The 21,668-nt window shown below is 38.9% G+C and overlaps 2 protein-coding genes across 3 annotated transcripts in view; both read right to left on the reverse strand.

Moving 5' to 3' along the window:
* The window catches only part of RSAD2 (radical S-adenosyl methionine domain containing 2), a 206,393-nt gene that overhangs the window by 131,727 nt on the left and 52,998 nt on the right, over positions 1-21,668 (reverse strand). The gene's annotated exons all lie outside the window — the stretch shown is intronic.
* RNF144A (ring finger protein 144A) overlaps positions 3,588-21,668 on the reverse strand; it is a 61,561-nt gene continuing 43,480 nt past the window's right edge. For both annotated transcript variants that reach the window (XM_056487145.1, XM_056487144.1), the window contains exons 4-9: positions 15,815-15,919; positions 15,555-15,615; positions 14,335-14,542; positions 12,375-12,522; positions 11,062-11,151; positions 3,588-8,263 (exon numbers count right to left, since the gene is read on the reverse strand). In XM_056487145.1, the coding sequence (XP_056343120.1) occupies positions 8,132-8,263; positions 11,062-11,151; positions 12,375-12,522; positions 14,335-14,542; positions 15,555-15,615; positions 15,815-15,919 (744 nt within the window). In that variant the 3' untranslated portion in view covers positions 3,588-8,131. The remainder of the gene's footprint in view (positions 8,264-11,061; positions 11,152-12,374; positions 12,523-14,334; positions 14,543-15,554; positions 15,616-15,814; positions 15,920-21,668) is intronic.

Below are 21,668 nucleotides of genomic sequence, written 5' to 3' on the forward strand. Positions count from 1 at the left end.
CTGGGCAGGAATAGGAAGACACACAAACTTTGGAATGTATATAAATAGAGAGGTAAAGGCAGAAGGACTCACAGGAACTTCCCTGTTGCATCTTGCCTCCCCTGCCAAACATGTTGACTGCTGAATGGATGGCTGGAGCTATTGTTTGGACAGTTGCATTGTTTCTGCTGAACATCTGTATTAAAGAACACATACAACAGCAGGCGTGGGTAGGAAGAGAGGAAAGAATAATTTGGCTGAGCTACAATATCCGTCCATTATAAAATACAGAGAAGATGCAGTGATATTGGCCAAATCTTATTCTGTTTATAACCAATTGATTTTAGTGTTCCCTCCTCCCAGTGAAATCAGAGTTTTTTGAACTTGACATTTTGAGAGAGAGCCCTGGTTTGCACCTCTTATTGTGCATTTGTAGGCTGGAACATCCCTAAATCAGCTTTTCAAAGTTCAACACTTGAGTTTTTTCCTGTCAGAAAAGGTTTATACAGCCTCGGAGAACAGGAGCAATGAAGTATGTTAATATCAGAGACTAGAGCAGGCCCATCACAACATGGTTATTTTTAGCCCCATCTTTACAATGAGCTCTGGGAGGCTGTGGAGCACAGACCAGAGGCTGGAGGCAGCGATGTGGCTCGCAGGGATTTCTCCGCGGCGATCGGCGGCTGCTCCCTGCTGGCTCGCGGCAGCACCGCTCGCTGCCCAGACACCTTCCAGTGTGGAAGAGTTTATCCCTATTCCAGCTCAGGAATCCCTCACTCAACCTGCACCCCTCGCAGCAGGTACATGGCACTTCAACAAAATGAGTCCACTAATAATTACTAAGGCATGAAAACAAAGAAACGCCGCTCTCTGCTCATCTGCCGAGGCAATTTCAAACGCAATTTTGCACAAGCTCACGCATTTCTCCAGTGGCTAACCCCCAAAATGACAGTACCATTTTCAAAATACAGGATTTTGTGGCAGCCCAAGTATTTCTGCACCCACCAAAACATCATTTTGAGGGAACAAAGAGGAAAAATAAAATGTGTGCTTGTTTGCAATTGTTGTCAAGAATAACATACAGCAGTGAGATCTCAGGAATGGCTGAGTCAATATCTTTAATTTAGACTGGTATGAGAAGATCAAGCCTACAGGACCTGCTAAGTTATTGCATTTCCTTCAAAATTATGCAATAGAATTTATTTTTCCATAGTCATATATGAGTACACAGACTAGAAGACGTATTTGACATTTAAGGGGATGCCATGTATAAAAATAAAGTACGCATCAGCTAGACACACATATATAGATGCAGATTTTAGAACACTGCACTGAGTTAAGACACCTACAATTTACTCCCAGAGGAGTAAATTACTCTCTTTGGCTTACACTGTTAATTTCATTTTTGACTTTAAACCCAAACAAAAAAAAACATGGAATGTGGGAATAATTTCACAGATAGAACACACAACTCTCTGTCACACATCACAAAAGAACAGGACCCCATAGTCTTTTAAGTGCCTTTCCATTGTGTGCATGTGTGAGTTGGTTTGTATGATTTATTGCATCTGAACATTTTGTATATGTGGCACATATGTTAAGTTATAGTCATCCCTCACAGAGCCATCTGGAAATACAGAGTAACCTGGCTCCTATTTGCACCACCTAGCTCTGCCCCTGTGATAAGGCACTCTATGACTGTTGTCCTCAGTTTTAGCCATGTAAAAGTTATATGCCTGGACAAGGACAGTTTAGACTTTGGTCATCAAAGAATATGGGGAAAAAACTCTGCACCTGAGAAGCTGCTTAAGAGGCTAAAAAAGCTAATTTTTCTAGTAACAACCTTAGTAAAAGAAGCATACGATGGGAAGGGAGATGTTCCAAAAGCTCAGGAGATGTCTTTGCATCAACTACCACCAGCTGGGGCCAGACACACGTATGTCAAGATACAACATATTTAAGTGATGTCAGACAATACCAGTCTGAATCTTGGTACCCAGAGTACAGAATCTGGGTAGCAAAGGCCTCCTTGTACAAAATAGCCTCAGCTGTCATTCTCAAAATCAATGAAAGTTTTATTGGTTTCAATAGATCCTGCATAAAATAACTCATAGTATAGATGCAGTGCTGACCCACAACACAAAATCTCTTATTAGGAACTTCCTAGCTGATCTTCAATTAAAAAAAAAAATAAAAGAAGAAAAAGAAGAAAGGTGATTTGTGGATGCTGTGGATGCACTGTGCTCACAAGCTGGTAGTGGCAATTTCTAGCACTATCCCCCGTACATGTTTGTGTACACAATAGCAATTCCATTAGTACCACTGTAACTAGCAGAATGCCAGAACTAGCACAAGGGTTTTGTGCTGTGCAATTCTTTTGGCTCAATCTTTCAGTTCTTGAAGGACAGTTACTGACATGATTTTGAGAACTCTTCCATCCAATGCCCAGGTACACTTCAGGACTTATTCTGGTGCTCTGGTCCATCCTAACAGAACTTACTACTATGGATGTGATTCAGCTCTGGCAGCAGGATGATCCTGGACACTGTTTACTAGAACATATACATCTGCCATAAGTTTGTCACTTAAGAATTCAACTTAAATTTTCTAATTTTAGACAGATGACTGTTAAGTCTATTTAAATTTCTGCAGTGCTTGATTCTATGATGACAGAGTTGCTGTGCAGAAACCCAGTCAGGCAATTGAATGGCACATGTTAGAAAATCTTCCTATAGTGAGGGACCCTCAGCCTGGTAGAGAAAGAGGGACTGCCCAGAAGGTCACTTAACTACATGGTTATTGCACATGACTGAGAAATAATCCTACTCTCCAAGAGAGAACTGCAACACCAAACATCCTTAACATGCTTAATTGGAAGCAACACAATGTGGGAGTAGCAGAAGCAAGCAGAAAGATAATTTGTTAACAAACCTACTCCTAAAAGAGGTCAAAACCCCTTGTGGCTTTTGAGACTATTTTCTGCCCAATTATTGAACAAAATGTTTGTCTTACCTTTATGGAGAAAAATCATTAGGCTCCATGGAAATGAAAGAAGAAATGAGTTAGTGGCAGCTATTATACTATCTTTTCTAAAGTTATCAGGTAGAAAGCACATAGATGCATATTCTTTATGCATACCATTTTCTTGAAGAAATTGTGCCTATGCTTTTTTTTATGGGTATAGACAAATTGTATTCTAACAAGTGAGAAATAAACAGTTATTCAGGAGATCAGGCTTTGCTTTTAAGTTTCTCTTCCACACCAAACTGAGGGGAGTACAAGCTGCTCGCAGGCCACTGCACCAGACCTAAGCCCATGGTGCAAAAACATACAGACACCTCAGAGTGATCCTTGGGGCAGCACGTTCACCTGCCTAGAGCATCCATCCACGGACTACAACAGGAGCTGGATCAAGGATCCAGCTGTGCATCAAATTAGCTCTAGAGACATCCAGATTCCCTCTTTTAGCTAAGCTGGGAGATGGTGAGTCAGGAACCACAATTATGTCCAGAATTGTGGTAGGAGGTCTCCAGGCTGCGCTTTCTCCAAAGGACTGAGAGGCAGAGAAGCACAGGGAAAAGTTACTATGAAAAATCACAGGAAACACATTCATTTAAAATATCTATTGAAATTACAAATTAAACTCTCCAATATGATTCAAAGTACAAAACACCACATTAAAAGGCATTCAACAGCTCTTTTATACATCACAGTGTTAGTGGCACAAAATGCACTTACATTTCAAATACATCAACAGAACTATTTTTACACTGGTCAAATACATTATTTATACATATGCATGACTCCTTCATGCTTATCCCTATACAAGTTTGAAATACATCATAATAAAATGATCAAGAAAGGTTCAGTTATGTACCATGTACCTGTACCTAATGTTCCTGGAATTTTTATAAGTTATACACAAATCAAAGCAATAATGAAGACCACAGGGCTCTAAACACAAACAGCATGCCTTACTTAGTATAAGTGCATTAGCTGCAAGGGCTGATACAGGTTTTATTGATGTCCTTAATATCACTGTCATCAACAACCGTAATTTACTTGTTTCCCTCAGGCTTTTAGATTATGTACATGAAATGTACAAACTTTGGTTTTAAAAAAGCAAACCTGTACAAAGGTTTATGCATGCTGCACCTCACTGGAATGATAATGGCTTGCATTAAAAAATATTTATTCCTAGACAGTAAAAGGCCTACAGATGAAATGCATGGAACTTCATTTTAATCTTCCTGCCCATAACAATTTTTTTTTTAAAAAACACTTCTAATTTTTCTGGCCTATGGATATTTTATCCTGTCAGCTCCATAAATGAGAGCTATTCACTAATTTTGATTGTGTTCTGCATGTCAGGAGCTCATCTGTAAACTGAGAGTTGATCCAGTCTGCTGTTATTTGGGATTTTACCTAATTTATGCACCAGAGTATATGAGGAATGATCATGCTTCTCAGTATGTGAGGGAAAGTATCCTAAACTCTTGACATGCTAAAGTCAGTAGTAGGAGGCTTCAGGATGAATGCCAACATGAGTAAAAACTGAAATATTAGTATAAAAATACAGTAATATTTTATATATAATTGTTCATCACAATCTTTTGAAGAGCCTCAAAACCAATGAATTTTCTCTCACTGCCCTCCTGAGGTAAACACTGGTCCATTCACTTAAAAGATGGTTAAATTGAGATAAAAGATGGTAAGTGACTTGTCCCATGTCACAGGGGAAAATCCAGCACTACCACCACTGAAGATGAAGTGGGCTGTGCTCCTGATCTCTTTCAGGACTGGCTTCAGCCCAGGGAGATGCACAGCCTCTGGAGCTGGGACTCCACACTTAGTGGACATGACACCTCATGACATCCCAGAAGAACATGCAGATGATGTATTGTCACAGACTCCATTAAACTGCATTTACAAACAGACCATTCACTCAAGATCTGGACTTGATCCTGGTGGATCCTTTCAAATCAGAATATTCTATAGTTCTGTGTGAATACAAACCCCCTAAATAATAGCATAACCATAACAACGCAGCAGAAATCATGATGTGATACTTATTTTTCTGGTGCAAATCCAAAAAGCCATAGCTGTTGTAACAGATTTTCAATTGAAAAGATGAAGAAACCAACATTCCCTTTCCCATGGTAGGGGGATTAAATATCAGAGTTTAAAATTACGTATTTACAATTCAGTTTTGGGATATTAAATGTCACAGTATCAACATAAGCTGTAACATAAAAGCACCCTGAACTTAATACATCACCACCAAAAATTGCTACTTTGGAACCAAATCAGCATTAAAAATAACAATAATAATATTAACAACAATAAAAACAAATAAAAATTCCCCGAGAATACAGATGGAATGGTACTTAGCAAACCTGAAAAGACTGTGTAGGTATTTGGTAAATATATGTAGGCATAGTCTATTCCAACAGCTGGGATGTGAAACAAGAGCTGTGTCATAAAAACTGCTAGTAGCAATTCAAGTATGTTGAGATCAGAGATATATTGACACTGTTTTCTGATTATATATAATGTTACCTGTGACTACCAATTATAAATTATAATTTTTAAATTTCTGTTTTTGCAAAGAGTTTCTCTTTCTTTTTTGTTTTAAATCTGGAAATGCATTAATTCTGACATCAGTTATTAACTGGCTGCACAGCACTTTTGGAAAAGTCAAGTTTTGCTGCATTTTGATGAATTCTCTAAGAAAGGCACAGAGAAAATAAACTTCCTCATACCAGGACACTCAGTACTGTTCATAGGTGAGTGAATATCCTGTTTACTATGAGCCCAGTAGAAGAACTGGTCATCAGTCACAGCCAGAATACAGCAAAACCCCTCAGTGCCCCAGATAGAAAATTAATAACCAATGAAGTATTTACATCCTATTGTGCAGGGTTTTCTTCTCCAGTTAAAAAGAACTACAGAGCCAAGGAGGAAAGGTTACAGTCCAAGCTAACCTTCAGGAAGCTGTCCTTTGCAGAAAGGTTTCCACTTATTCTGGGCAATGAAGCTATGACTTGGGACAAGCCAGGTGCGTGGCTCAGGATCCCTCTGGGAGATGGACTGAGCTGAGCCAGAGCCAGAGGGAGAGAAGCACTTCCCTGCCCATTGAACTCAGCAGTGCCTCACACACCCCTGGGAGCTGGCAAACAGGGATCAAATGCAGTACCCAGACCTCCCTATGGATATTTCTGAACAGCTAAGCAATTTTTAATAACAAAGATAGCTACAATACTAAAGATACTCTGACAACTAAAGATCTGAACTGTGCATTGCCATAAAGAACCTGAAGATATCATGAGTTCAGATTTGCTGGAAACCAACTATCCTTTTTATTCACATCACAGGGGCCTAACTCATTAAATTCAAGACAAGTTAGTGAATTGCAGATAATATCCAGCTAAAGTCTCTGGTTAGATACAGCTTGAATTTGGATAGCACTAAACTGGGAAGAGAGGAGAACAGATATATAAAAAGAAATTGGCCCTTTTCAAAACTGTGCCCTACAATATTTTTATTAAACAGATAGACAGTGTAAAACAAAAGCCACTAAAGAGTAATATTTTTAATGGTTGAGCCTGTGACAGCAGCCAGAACAATATGCATTTAAGGATCTTAAGACATTTTCAGTATAAAGATATCCTGGCTTCATCCACCTCAGTACATTGCTGATGACACAAATAAGTGATGAAGGAAAAATGCAGTAAAACTTCAGTCCACAAGCATTCAAAAGAATGTTTTCCTTCATATTAGAAACATACACATTGTTTCAGATGGTTCATATTTCATGGAAAGAAGTTATTAGTCAAATTTGCATTGGCTTTGAAATCAGAGCAAAATGCTTTTCAAAAAAATATTTCTAAAAAGAAACCTCAATGATGTAGTATGTTAAATAGCACACTTTACTACCCTGAAAACACACCACTGAATTCTGAAAAACTATCAAGTGATTAGTTTTCAAATAACTTATTTTGTCACAGTATTGTTACTAACACAATACACCACATATCATACAATATTATCTCTGAAAATGGGCTAAGTAGTTTAAATGCAAAACACAACTTCCACAAATATCCCAGGCATTTTCATATTAACTACAGGGATAACCATGATGTACTTTCAAGAGTCTGCTAAACAGTAAAGTTAGTCCTGTATTTTTTAATAATTGTCCTAAAGACAGAAGAAAGCTATCCTGAATTTCCAAAATATTTCAATAGCACAGCTATTTACACATTTGGTTTAAATAGGATTATATATATCTATGTATCTATAAAAAGATTAAGATACCTGGATTAGAAGTTACATAGCCCTATAAGTGTAGCAGAACCCTAAACAATAGCAAAAAATAACAATTCAAAAAAACACTAGTGGTCCAGGGGTAATCAATACCATCAATGCATTTTTAAAAGAAACTTGATTAAACAGCAGGTTTGTGTCACCACTCAACCTTACAGCTTCATCAATTAATTTTAAAATTTAGCTTTTAATCAAACAAATCTCTTACAATACCTTATAAAATTCGTGGAAGGCAGCAGGACCAACTTTGTGCCTCTGATCCTCCCCAAATTTCAAAAAAGGCATAGGATGGCCTATATGCACCTAATTTTATTATACTTGAAAAAAATAGGTACTAAAAAGGAAATTGTGATGGCTTTAACAAAAACAGATGGTAATATAATACAGTCACATGAAGTTGACTATCTGATTTAAATGATAGGCAACTTAAACATACGCAGGAATAAGACACCAAATTTGGAAGTAAACAGATATGCAGAAGTTTGTAGGCTTTTTCAGGTTGGTTTGCTGATGTCATTCAGTACAGTTTCCAGTCCACCAGAAGGGCAGCATCAACCTTTTGCATTATTTTCAGCAGTATCACCTCTTAACTTCAAATAGCTACCCAGGTCTGCAGTCTCCCTTTAGCACCAAACTTGCCTTCTGTTTCCCTCCTTGTCTGTTATCAGTGACTTGTACAACAGTAGTAACAACAGTTCCTGGAATCAAGACTGTGTCAATGAGAAGCAGAATGGGGCAAGTAAGGCTACAGCAATGTAAGTGCAAGAGGGAAACATAACAGCAACAGTAAAATCAAAACATGTTGTGATGAGTCCAATCTTCTCTCAGTCTAGGTAGGTAGAGGGTCATCATCTCCTTTGTTACATTTGCACTTGCAGCACAGAACAAATGGTGTAGCAAGTAGAAGGAAAGGGGAGGCCACCAAAAGTAGAAGACCAAATCCTGCAAAAATGCCTACCACCTGTAAGAGAAAGGGATAGCATTGTGTCAGGGATAGCATTGCCTAGATTGTGTCTGCTACACCACTGCATCATCTGCATCCATCAAAAAGGCCTCAGCAAATGACACTGACCTTATCAGAGCCAGGACTTCCCCAGGTGTATACTACAGTCAGCTCCTGTGACCAGTAAATGTGAGTGAAAGTAGTGTGAATGTTCATGTTTTATGGCTCCAGTCAGAATTGTGCACACAACTCTGTTTTATCACACAAAGTGATTCAGATGGCTATTTGCCTTTATGAATTTTCTTATATCTCAAACAACTAATGAAGCAAATCACGACTTTTTTTCTTAATCAAACCTAAATAATAAATACTGAAATCAAGGCTACAAGAAAGACTTTCACTTTCAGGTACTCTTTCTTTTCTGCAGAAAGCTTCAAGAAGAATTAGTCAAGGTGTTGGTGGTGTTCAGAGAATCTGGGAAGAATCCCACAGTGTCCCACCAGCATGTACTCAAGCTCAGGAATTTCAATCACAGATTATTAACATCATGGTCTGTAGGAGGACTTTGCATATGTAATGACCTTTTGCAGTGAGACCTGAGTTCATGCTGCTGCTTCAGGGGACAAGATCTAAACTCAAAGTGCACCTTTTTCAACGACATTTATCAATCACCTCCTTCCCAGCATGAACAGAGGACCACTAATACCTGGTCACTGTGATACTAAAAGCAGTAAATTCTACAGAGCTTAAATTTGGAAAATTATTTAAAAAGCATTCAAGTTGAGCTTCATCACCAGAGAGTTTCCCATTTGCCATAGGCAACTGTAAGAATGATGCTGCAACGATGATATAGCCACAAATTATTTGAGAAAATAATTTAGATTTATTCACATGAGAGTGTCTGTGAATAATTTTGAATAATCATGGCAAGAGTGGAATGCTAACGCAATAGCAAAACCTCACAGCAGAAGGCAAAACGAAATTAGAGTGCAGCAGTCATGAAGGATTCTTCTAGTCAGGGCTAGCTGCACCACTTCAATTAGCTGTCAAACATGAAATCAGCCGTGGTACAGAGGGACGATGCAGCAGCACTTGTCTGGCCGGGTAACTCGGTGCTGCTGCTGGCGGCTGTGGTGGGGAGATGGCGCTGTGGGACAGCGCTGCCCGCCTGCCTCGCCCCAGCCATTCCATCTCTCCACAGCAGCAGTCTCTTCTCCAGCTTCAGAGGTGGGCATGTTTCATAACTCATTCTCTTTTTTTTGGTGGTGCTGACAATCTGATGCAACTTCTGCTAATCTTTGCATTTATTTCTCAGAAACTAAAGTTAAATTCTCATCTTTAAAAAACATGAGCTGCAACTACTGCCGTGCTGCTCTTTGCTCTTAGGCTGAGTGCACTGGTCAGACAGAGCCGAGCTAGAAGCTGGCAATTCAGTGGACCAGACTGACTACTGGTAATTAATATAAAACATCTATTTATGCCTTCCTTTCAACCTCAATATGCCATCAAAGAAATCACCAAGTTTCAGTTTTTCTGTTTTGCTGTTTTTGTTTTTTGGTGTGGTTTTGTGTGTGGGGAGGTGTTGTTTATTTTTAAGTAAAACTGCCCGCTGAGTATTACTTATTTACTTTTTCCTTGGCTCTTTTTCTTCTGAGGAGATTGCTGCCCTACTAGGCATCAAGCCATTTTCTCTGGCCAAAACAAATATTTTTAAACCCACAAACAACAAACCAAAGACTCACCTCAATTTGTTTTGGATAAACCTAAGAAGAACCATAAAAACTTGAAGAAAGTTAACGTTAAGGAAACAATTGCAGTGTTGATTTGGCTCCAGGGGAATTAGCAGAATTATATCCTGACTAGTAGTGAATTCTCACCTTCTTTCTCAACAATGACCAGATCATCAAACATTCTCTATATCAAACATATTTGCATAAACTGCAGTGCCTTAGAACAGATTCCAAATATCAGATTAACCACCTCATACTACAGGTTTATCAAGTAAACTTAATGTATCCACACACATCCTGAGATACCATTGGCTAATCCAAGCAAAAGCCAGTCCACAGCTCAGACACCCAGTGGTGTGGGTGAGAGGGTTGAGATCCTTCTTTTATCTCTGTTTAGCTGTTTATCCAGACTTGATGATTATTTCATAGACTTGGGATTTATGCGCACATGGAAAGAAATCTGTACTTCAAGAGAAGTACCTCATCTCAAGCTAAGGTAGCTTTTTGCAGGCAGAGAGTTAATTTAGGAAGAGATGACTCAGATACACAGATGTCCCCATATCTCTGAAATGACTGTAAAGGCAGTAGATTGGACCAAGTCACACATTAGCATTTATACTGCACACATCCAAGTGCTGCAGAGAGAGCTTTCATTACCAGCATTCTTGCTGAGTCTAGCAACAACGAATCTGGACTACAAGAGGTATTTCCACACTCTCTGCAATTGTCAGTTTGAATCTGTGCTTGAAACTACTGATGAACCTTCAGGGTTACTTTCTATCCAACCAACAGGAAGGAGTCAGAGTCCATAGCAAGATAATGTCTGTATTCAGGTTAATTCCTTTCCAGTTCTGGATCCAGAGCTAAAAATGCCTTGCAGGAAGAGCTTCCTTGTAAATAATACTGACGGTGGCAACCTAGCTCATCCTCCAAGTTCAGTGAGAACATACCTGACTGGCACTGAACTGGCTCTGCAAACATACCTTTTCTAGTTCTCAGTAGCATTTTGCCAAGGACAGTCTTCTCTAGGACAGGCACTATGACAGTAGTAGACCTGTAGAGAGCTTTCAAAGATCTGAGTATTACCTGTGTCCTGTGCCAGATAACAGATGCCCTGGAGTGCCCCAGCTTGTTTCGACAAGGTCCTTTGTCGTAATGTATAAGGAGAAAATCATCCTACAAACATTAAAGGAGAAGGGAGGCAATAAACAGAAGTTCTTCAAGTTACAAAACACTTCATCCTGACAACTTAAACTCAGGAATCACACAGGAAGATAAAAGAAATGGCCATGTCCAACCTTTCCAAAGTGTTTCATTTACAGTTAGGTGTCTTCACAAACAGGTTTGTTTGGTGTGTGTTATAGATATATAACAGATTCTTCTCCTAAAGGGTGTCAAGTTTCATATTTAAATACTAGCATGTAGTTTAGCAAGAGAATCCAAGACAAGCTGACCACTGCATGTATTTTTACACACATATAGAAAGAGAAAAGGAAAATGAGTACTTCTGCTGCAGACTTCCTAAAGTTGGTTCCTTTATCTAGCTGAAGAACAGAAAGACAAAACAGATTTTTTTTGAGATATTATGTCCCTATCAATCCTGTCAGGCTCTCACAAACCAGACAAGATAGTGGACCTAGCTCTAAGTAAACACTGTGAGAAGCCTATGACTTCAGGATTGTTAGTAAAGTATTCAAATGGGACAACCACAGGATCTGAATAGTTGGAGTAGCTTTCAGGAACCTAATTTCCTTTGCTATTGTTAACAATGTTATAAAGTAAAACTGATGACATGGAAACAGATGTTGTGTATTGTATATACTCTGATCTGTGGGCATGATAACAGGCTGATTTTAAATAAATATAAACATATGACAGCAGCAGCTTATAGACCAATAAATTCCTGCTATTGGGAGAACATTGTATTCTTTCTTCTATGTCAGATCTATTTCTTGTCCCCCAGAATACAATGAACGGTAAACAAATTAGACTGCTAGTGACACACCACATCTAGTTTGTTAAACATCCTCAGACCAAGAGCATTGCTAGTCTAATACTGTAAAGCCTTCAAGAAAGGCAACATTGAAAAGTCAGCACTGGAAAAAAAAAAAGCAACACCCTTCCCCATGTTAGGTGCCATGAAAAGATTGTACACAGATTATTGCCATAAAATTTTACTTGTTAAAAATTATTTACTGACTTGGACCAAATGCTAAACTCACACAGGTCAGACAAGCAAAACAGAGGATACAAATCCTCTCAAATTCCCAGCATCAGCTCTGGTGAGTTGTGGCCAGAAGTTAGTGAGCTATTTATTTAATTGATTAAAGAGACAGCTGGATGGTAAAGCAATGAACTTCTAAGCTTCTGAGAGCCAAAAGTGCATGGCATGTACTCACATCAAGAGATTCCAGACAGTACCAGCAGAAGGCATGTTTGCAATTCTTACACATCATTTGGGCACAGCCTTCATCTCGTTCAATGTAAACTTTACACTTTGGACAGCGTTTGATTGGAGCATCATCATCTTCCATTTTGAAAACTGAACTGTGGGAGTGAGAAATTAGTAAAATGCAAGACCATGTCAGTTTCAAGGAGAATGTCTAAGAACTATGCTACAAAGGCAAACCTGCCTTTTTTTGCTTTAAAAAAGAGAAATTACAAGAGATTCAGGTATTCAAGTGATTTTATTATTCAGATATTATGCCTGTACACTACTTTTCAAACACATCTCTAGAAAAAGATGTTTAATGACTACAGTGTCTACATAAAAGGATATTTTCTTTATCCTGTAAAAACCAGCTGTGATTCTAATACTAGTGATACTAATAGACATCAAACAGTTTTCCCCTGTAATGTACCAGATGAGCAGCAGGTAGCTCACACCTAAATATTTTGTACATTTAGATTTTTTCCTTTTCCCTCCTTTCTTTCTCAGATGAAGAAGCAAACCCTTGATTGCACAATAACCCCAGACTACATTCCTTTGGACAGGGGCACCAGGGATAGATTACTTGTCTGTGCCCTCCTTGAGGATGCTGCCTAGGAGCTTCCCTCCAAATCAAGAACAATAAGGTTTTGGTGCATGTCATTCTTTCAGTTAAACTTTGTCTCTGTTGACAGACTCCTAGAAAGTCACTGTTCACAAGTTAGGGTCAGCACTGACTGTTCTTGCACAAGTGTGTAAAACCACAGGTGTCCCCTCACATAATGGGCACAACACAGAGGAATGTTGAAACAGTGGAACAACTTTTACTTCCTTTGTGTAGGTTTCTACTGCATGCAGGTTTTATGCTCACTAACTAATTTTAACTACACTAAAATGTACTTTAAATGACAATTCCTGCAGCTATGTCAGTGAGAGATACAAGAATGACTGATGGGGAATCAACAATTTGCTGAAAAACAACTGATGGACTGATGATTGATTGATTGATTGATTTGCCCAACAGCAGGATAAAAGGACACACACTAATTGCTAACACTATGGGTGACTGTACCAGAAAAAAATGCTTTGCAAAATGTATATGAAACTCCAAATGCTGCTAACAGGCACATTATGCTCCAGCATAATGAAAAAACAATTTTTACTTTTACTCAGTGAAGTAAAAAAAATTAGGCATAGAATAAAAACTAAAAGCAACCAAAATATTAAGCAAAAATAGATAAGTTTTGTTATCTTGCCATGAAATTTAGCAACCTTCAGTTCTTGTCAAGCACACACAAAAGCATGTGCAAAAGTTAGTGTATTTCATCAGGAACTCATCATGACAGCATCCTAGCTAGTCATCTGTTACAGCAAAGTTTGAAAGAAGACAAGGTATGAGTAACTAAGTCCAAGACTGGGCAGGGCTTTAACGATGCCTTGGAATGCAATACAATCTTTGAAAAAGCCCAGACATGAAGTGGAACACATGCACAATGGCCTTTCTTATTCTGTGGCTGCAGTTTGCCACCAGAGACCTCTTGAATCAGAACTTAAGACCATGGGCCAGATGTGCAGCAGAGGGGATGATTGACAATGTATCCTAAAAATCACTGTCTGGCATGATGCTACCGACTCTCACATTGTCCAGGAGAGCAGCAGTAACACTGATCATCTCTCAAGTGATGCTGATGAGCTGCCTGGATGTCATATTTTTCCCACTGATGCAAAAGGCCAAAGGCTCAAGCAGCTCCTTTGAGCTTTGCTGGGAATGATGGCAAAGAGTGAGGCTGCCAAGAGCAGCTCAGTTTTAGAATACAGAATTAAAAGAATAGGAATGACTAAGTGAAGGAAACAGCTTTAGAACAAAACATCAGGAAAATGCCTCTTTGAGTATTTGGCTTCTAAATACTTAAACTTTTGCAATATCTTACCTTGTTTCTCCTGGAAGAAAAGAGATTGGCATGTTCTCTTGACAGCCTTGACCTGGATGCCAATTAGATTTGCAAGCAGAGCAGAACTCAATGTCACACACTTTGCACTGGACCAGCTGAGGGTCCTGTGGGCTTGATTCCTGGAGCTGGCAAACTGCCTGGCAAGTAGAGGATGGACACCAAGTCCGGCATGGATCCAAAAGCACTTCTGCAAAGGGACACAAAAGAACCACATTCAAAGGCAGATACAAGATCAGCCTTCCATAACAATGCATTTCAGTTGAGGTTGACTGGCAGGGCAGTTGAAGACACAAATTTTCAAAAGAAGCTTTTTAATTTATGCAACCCACATTGACATAAATCTGGCCTGCTTTGCAAACAGGCACCAAACCAAAGTGTTTTTCATGAGTCTCAATTAACTACCCATTTTCATTCACTGAACTAAACTTGTTCTGAGAATGAGATGCATTTTTTTCAGTTGTACTTGAAGCTAAATACAGCATATACTATGCAGTAAAACCCACCAGAAAGTTTTTTCACAATGACTTGCCCAGTAGGAATCTATTTCAAGTCGATCTCTACCCTAATGTAACCATGTGATTAACAACAATATAAGATACAGCTTTCCCTTTCTTGGAGGCTCCTGACAGGGTGTTTCAAAGCCCAGTGAAGGCAATAAAAACCTTATCAATGATTGCAGGGGTTTCTAGGCTGGGTCCTGCCCGCAGCAAAACTTTACTGTAAGTTCTCTATGGCCACACCATTCCACATCTCCATAGGCACACAGTCAGCCTATGTTCTTAATGTATTTGTATCACTACACACAGAATGGCTCATTAATGCTGCACCAAATGCTAAACCAGGAGATAATCTTGGCTCTGTGAAAGAGGTCAGTATTCCTCTCCAGCCCCTACAATGCCAGTAGTCAACTTAAACAGCAAAGCTCAAAATAGAAGTCACTCCCTCCCTTAGTTATTTAGGAATATAATACATAGCAATTTTCTTTCCTTAGTTTATTCCCAGAATGCTGCAGTACTGGGAATCATGCAGGCAAGAACAGAAGCAATTACTTTTTAGGTTTTGGGTTGTTTTTTTTCTGATGACCAAGCAGTTAACACACAATGCTACTGCAAGAAGACATGCAGAGATTCTGATTTATAGGATTGCACTGAAACAAACCCATTCTCACAGCCTTCAATGGGTAGTGTTACATATGTTACCTCTTTCAAACTGTAGCTTCTTATACCTCTGCATGATTTCTGATGCAACCATGCACTCAATCTGTTGGAAAAAAAGGAGAAGAAGAAAAAATTTCCATTAGGAACAGTAATCTAGTAATTTTAAACAAACAGAATATTTGACCTTTAAAGAATTACTAAAAACATATGTTGTCAACAATGGATGCTGTAACATAAAAAGCAAGACACATTTAAACATTCTGTAAGAAAAAGAAAACACCCTCTTTGCAGGAAGAGTATACCTCATTTTCTTGCAGATGACCTCGCTTTGGGCAGGCAGCATCAGGGCAGCTGATTGCTGTTTCTAGACCTTCTTTGATCAGAAGTTCCACATACTGTTTTAGGCACTGTAAGAGAGCCAAACACAGAGTTAACTATTCTGGCAAGGATAAATCACTCATTATTTTACCAGCTTTAGTCTGAAAATTTGAAGAACTCAAACTTTGAAAAAACAGGTACTGCTGTGTCCCTTTTACAGCCATGAGCCACATGTATAGCTTTTGCCACAGTCATACCTTTAGAAAACAGCAAGTTCATTTCCCCATCAAATCACAGAATCACTTAGACTGAAAAAAACCTCTAAGACCACTTAAACCAAAATTAACCTAATAGTTCCCCATCAATTTAAAATATGCAGCAAATTAAAAAATAACAATGGGGGAAAGAACAAACCAATGAGGATGCATAGGCGGAAAAAATAATAACACACCTCCATGATACAATTAGATTAACCACATTCTAAAGATCTTTGTGTGACTGGAAGCCACAACATAGCTTAGTAAGCAGTAATTCCCCATAGACAGACATCTGTCAAGCATACCAGAACACAAAGGGAGTTGTGTATCTTGCCATCTATTCTTGGAAAAAAGAATCTGAGCTTCATGGTTAAAGAAATAACTTTTCCATAGAAAGGAAATATGTGAGAATTAAGACTCCCTGAAGAACTATAGTTTCCATGGGGACCAAATAATAAATATTGGTAATACTAATACCTTTCTCCCCTAGCAACCACAGCATTTTACCCAACTCTTAACTGCAAATGTAGCCCCTAACACAGCACGGTTGTCAGCGAAGAAAAGAAGAAAAGTGGGTATTTTTGACCAAGAGCAAATTAGGATTAAACCTAGTTATCCCTGATGAGCAACAGCTCCCCTCCACCTCCATCCTTCCTCATCAAGATGAGAGCTAATGTATAGGTGTCTATTGGGAAGACAAGGGAGAGATGAAGAGACCTGTTCTCTGCTGCTACCATGCAGCTTCTACCAGCCCAACACTACACAAGGAGCAGGCAAGGGTCTGCTTCCCAGTGGAAGGGCACCCTGTGATGTTCTTACCCTGCCTGTGTTCTCACCCTCAGCTGGCATAAGCAAAATGGAGGCAATTACAGAACGAGGTCCCTAACTCTCAGTTTGTAGATGTATGAATAAAGAGTGAGACTAGACCAACAGCAGAGTGAAATGAAGATACGAAACCAGCTCAACATACAGCTGTGTGGGAGGCAAGAAGGATTACACACTCTGCAGCAAACTGGCAAAACAAGGATTTCAGTTACCATTTCCAGACATTTGCAAAAGGTATGCAGCTGCTGACTCATCCCCTGCCTGGGAAGGCAAAGGGCTGCATTGACTGTGCCAAGGCTGGTGTGCCTAACTTCAGGTCAGAGCATAAAACTGCTTCTCCCTTCTCCCTGTGCAATCAAATAGCCCATCAACAACCTTCCAGCCTAAGCCTCAGGCATGTGGCTTGTAGCTGTTAAAGTTCAGACTTTAAGCCTCTTCTCTTTCTCCTCTCTTGATTCATCTATTAGCCTCCTTTAAGACACCACTATTAACAAATTATCCTAGATTTTACCTCTCACAGCTTGATTGCAGCAAAGACTGTACTTCCTGCCCACACAATCTCTGCTGCTCTGGTCCATAGCATTTCTGGTGGCAAGTTGCCACCACCTTGATAGCACAACAAATCATTTCTCCCTTTGTCTGTGCCTCCCACGCATTAGAGAAAACAGGTTAATTTTTTGGAAAATAAAAACAGAGATCAGATAATTGATATTTATAAAATTTTTAACTGTGCAAAAGAATCCACATGTGACAGACTATACATAGTCTCTGTCTTCCTCAGTAGGCATTTAATGAGGACAACTGTTCATTTAGTAGAAGGTTTAGCAGAAGGTTTTCAAGCCTTCACTTAAGCTCTGCAGGGCAGGTGGTGGAACACTTCAAGAGAACCCTTATCACTAACCATGACTGGCTAAGCCCTGCAATACCCAGACCCTAGCCTGCGTGCCTTGGCAAGCTGTGATTTCAGCTGTAGTGAGGTATTAGTGCTACTATAATGACACTGCTGGCTCTTTCCTTTCCTCTCCATTTGCAGATGCCAAGTGTGGATTGAAATGAAAATGCATACATTTTTAATGACAGCACTTAGCACTTATAGAAAGTACTTTTCAAGCTGAATGAGCTTTGCTATCATTAATCATTAATGTGGCTAATTCTCTTTCTCAACCTGTTTAGGACTATTGCCAAAGCCTATTCAATTTGCTTCCCTTTCCTCTCATTTTCCAAGAAATGACACAGTTCATCCCTGTCATGAGCAGTGTCCATGGCCTTTCCCTTCCCCTGATGGGGCACTGGCTGCTGCCTTTTCAAAACCAGCACAGCCAAGTGCACTTCTCATGCTTCACCTTCTGAGAAATGCCCCAAGGCTACAAAACAGTGCTGGAAAATAGGCAGAGAATAAAACATGCTATCCACTTAAGACTCCTCTGAGACTTCTTGGGTAGAGAAAGAGGAACCCAAAGCATTTGCAAGAGATTCTGATGCACACGGTATCTGTGGCTTATCCTGAGAGCAGACACGACACACAACTTGTAGAAGACTGGCTACAGTACCAGAAATGCAGCAGCATGCAAACAACACAACAAAGCAGTATTAGGTATTCAATCATAGACTATGAAAAATTCATAGTAAAACAATTACAAAAAGATGACAAATTTTTGCAAATTTTCTATGCAACCTGATCCAATGCTGGAATAAAGTATTTTCACAGTCCTTCCATTAAGTCAATAAAGTACTCTATAGCATGAACAAAAAGTGTGGGAGTGTAGGTCACCACAAACAATATTCAAAATTAAGTCTATTGCATAACTTTTCTCAGAGAAACAGGAGGTAAAATTAGATACCTAAGGTCTGAGATGGGAGTAAGGTGACAAGTACACTGACTTATATAAAACTAGTATGCTGAGGAACATCTTTATTATTCCTCTAATGGATGTGTGCCAGAAGAGAGCAGTTAGCTCCCCTGAGCACTACTCCTGTATTGATTGTTCCCTGTGCATGCATACTCCTTGTGCATCCCTGTTCTGTCCTCTTTCCACTGCTGCTGTCCTTTCTGACATGTGCACCACCTTTTCTGTCACCTGGTAATCCAAGAATCCTACAGGCATTTGCTGTCCCCACAACAAAGGGCAGAAGCACATCCATTTTGAGAAGTTTTGGCCCAGATCCATTCCCTCACAACTGAGGGCCCAATTCAGCAGCAGTTTTACTATAAGATGCCTATATAAATTGGGAACACTTTTTTTCTGTTGCCTCAGAGACAGATGACTAATAAAGGAATGACTTCCTTTCTGAAGCTGCTAAGCACAGTGTAGTATTTAAAGCTCAGCAAGACAAGTTGTACTTCTGTACATCAAAGATTGTGCCACACAGGATGGTATGTGCAGTGACCACTGATGTGCCATGGCTTTAGAGCTGCACATCTTTTTGTTTAATGTTACAAAGATCAACATACCTAATAGAGGAATCAAAATGCTTATTTTTTGCCTATTTTCAAAACCATAACACATAATCTTGCTTTGCAGCATTTAGCTCAAACCTGCACAGACCACAGCAAAATTTTTGGCTTTTCCTTTTCTTTTAGAAGAATTCCAGGAATAATCATGCTTATTTCTTTGCTTTGATTTATTTCTCCTGACATCAAACCCCATCATAATTCCAAAAAAGGAATCTTGACTTTCACTGTTTACACAGGGGGCAACACTTATCTACCATCTATTTGGCCAGAAAAAATGTGTTCACTTGTGCCTAAGGTCATTTTACAATACAAAATTCACATGATTAAAAACACTTGGAGATGGTTTGGGGAAGTTATAACTAATTTATTTTTAAGAACATGTTATTGCTACTATTGCAGCAAACAAGGAATAGTTTTTCATTATGTCACTTTTTATTTGAGTTAGGAAGACGAAAAGATTATCCTGCATTATTTTCTTAACGGCTGATACATGGAATTTGTTAAAATGTAGACTTCTGACTACACTAATGCTGCAGATGCAAGAGCCAAATCATATGGGAAATTTTTTAGTCCATGGATTTGGAAAGGCCAAAACCACATGATAAGAGCCAAGTATATCAGCAGTAGATCACTTGATTTATTTCTTAGAATTTAAAATGTATTTTAGTGCTGGCACTAGGCCACAGCCATCATCAAATGAAGTGTGCACTACATGCAGAATCATCACATTCTGGAAAACAATTTTTTAAAAAATCACATGCACTCATAAAATTGAAAGGAGGAAAAATAAAAAATCTAGTATGTACTAAGTTCTAAAAAAGAAAGGGAACCAGATTTTTACAATGTATTTAGTAGCAATAAATATTAAAGGTAGGCAAAGGCAGTTGATATTGTGCACAAATATTAACCATGGAGATAACCCTGTGCTTTGGGGAGATATTTTCAGCTTGAGCTTTAAGTTTAAGCTTGAGTTTACACTGCACTTCAGAAATACAAGGAAGGGCTGATATGCTTTTTCAGCAAGAGAGTTCTTTTAAAGCTCAAGCTGAAAATGTTTTCAAATAGGATAATTATTAACATGTAGACTAAATTGCTGGTCTCAAATTCTATATCATCTGTAAACCAGGATTAGATGAACTCCTAAAAATATACATACATAAATACATACACATATATAATTACATAGATTTGCATTCAGCCACATGAACACTTAGGAAAAGCTGGTTAGTATTTTGTGATCCACGCTACAAATGACATCAGGGTAGGTACACACAAAGATCCCTTTGGGCATTCCATTCTGGGATAAGAAGATTTTCCTGGATGAAGAATATGAAAGGATATTGAGTGAGCACTTATTTTGTGTCTTAGCTAAAAACCTACAGTTTGGTCTATGGGTTGCTTTTATGCTAACAGGATACTAAGCCAAAGCTCAAATTAATGTGATAGGGCTACACAGACTACCAGAATCACTACAGCATCAACTACATTTGGTAGTACTTTGTAGTACTTTTTGCTCTGCATAATGGGAATTTTTCTTTATATTGCTTTAAAATTAATTCTAAGAATTAAGGATTTTTTCCTTCCGTAAGACAGTGCAACACCAACATTATTCTACTGCCCTGTGCTAATTCTCCTAAGCTAATTCTGCAGTCAGTCTGGTGAATAGGTAGAATTTATACTTGTAGACAAACTGCCTGTAAATCTTTCAGGCAATGTGAAGTAATGTCCTATTTTTGCTTCAGATTAGAACAGTACAATGACACAGTGTGCAATATTCACTGGGGCAGGGGGAGACAGTATGTGTGAGAGTGAGTGAATTTCTTTCACTACAAAAAAATCTGAGTGGCTATGTCTCAGGTGAAGACTAATTCTCTGGGAATAATAGCTCCCCTTCCTTTTGTCCAAATAGCAAATTTACTCAGGTAGAGAGCCTTTACTTGAATGCTATTTTCTAGAAATATTTTCCATTTAGACAAACTTGAACAATTTCAAGAAGGTAACTTCCCTAAAACAAGCAGTCTGAACCTGGGGTGTTCTCTGAAGAAGATGGAATAATGACACAACAAGGCTAGAGCCTTCCCTATTCCTGAGAGATTCTTGTAGCCACATATAACAATTATATGCTAGCTTTTTAAATATTTTGGTGCATACTTCTTAAAGCAACAGGAATGCTCATCTGGTAACAGAACAAATACAGAATCATAGCATGGCTTAGGTTAGGACAGACTTTAAAGATCAGCTAGCTTCAACCTTCTGCCATAGGCAGGGATACTTTCTACTAGACCAGGTCACTCAGAGCTC

Source organism: Oenanthe melanoleuca, chromosome 3 (genome assembly GCF_029582105.1).
Source record: "Oenanthe melanoleuca isolate GR-GAL-2019-014 chromosome 3, OMel1.0, whole genome shotgun sequence".
Lineage (NCBI taxonomy): Eukaryota > Metazoa > Chordata > Aves > Passeriformes > Muscicapidae > Oenanthe > Oenanthe melanoleuca.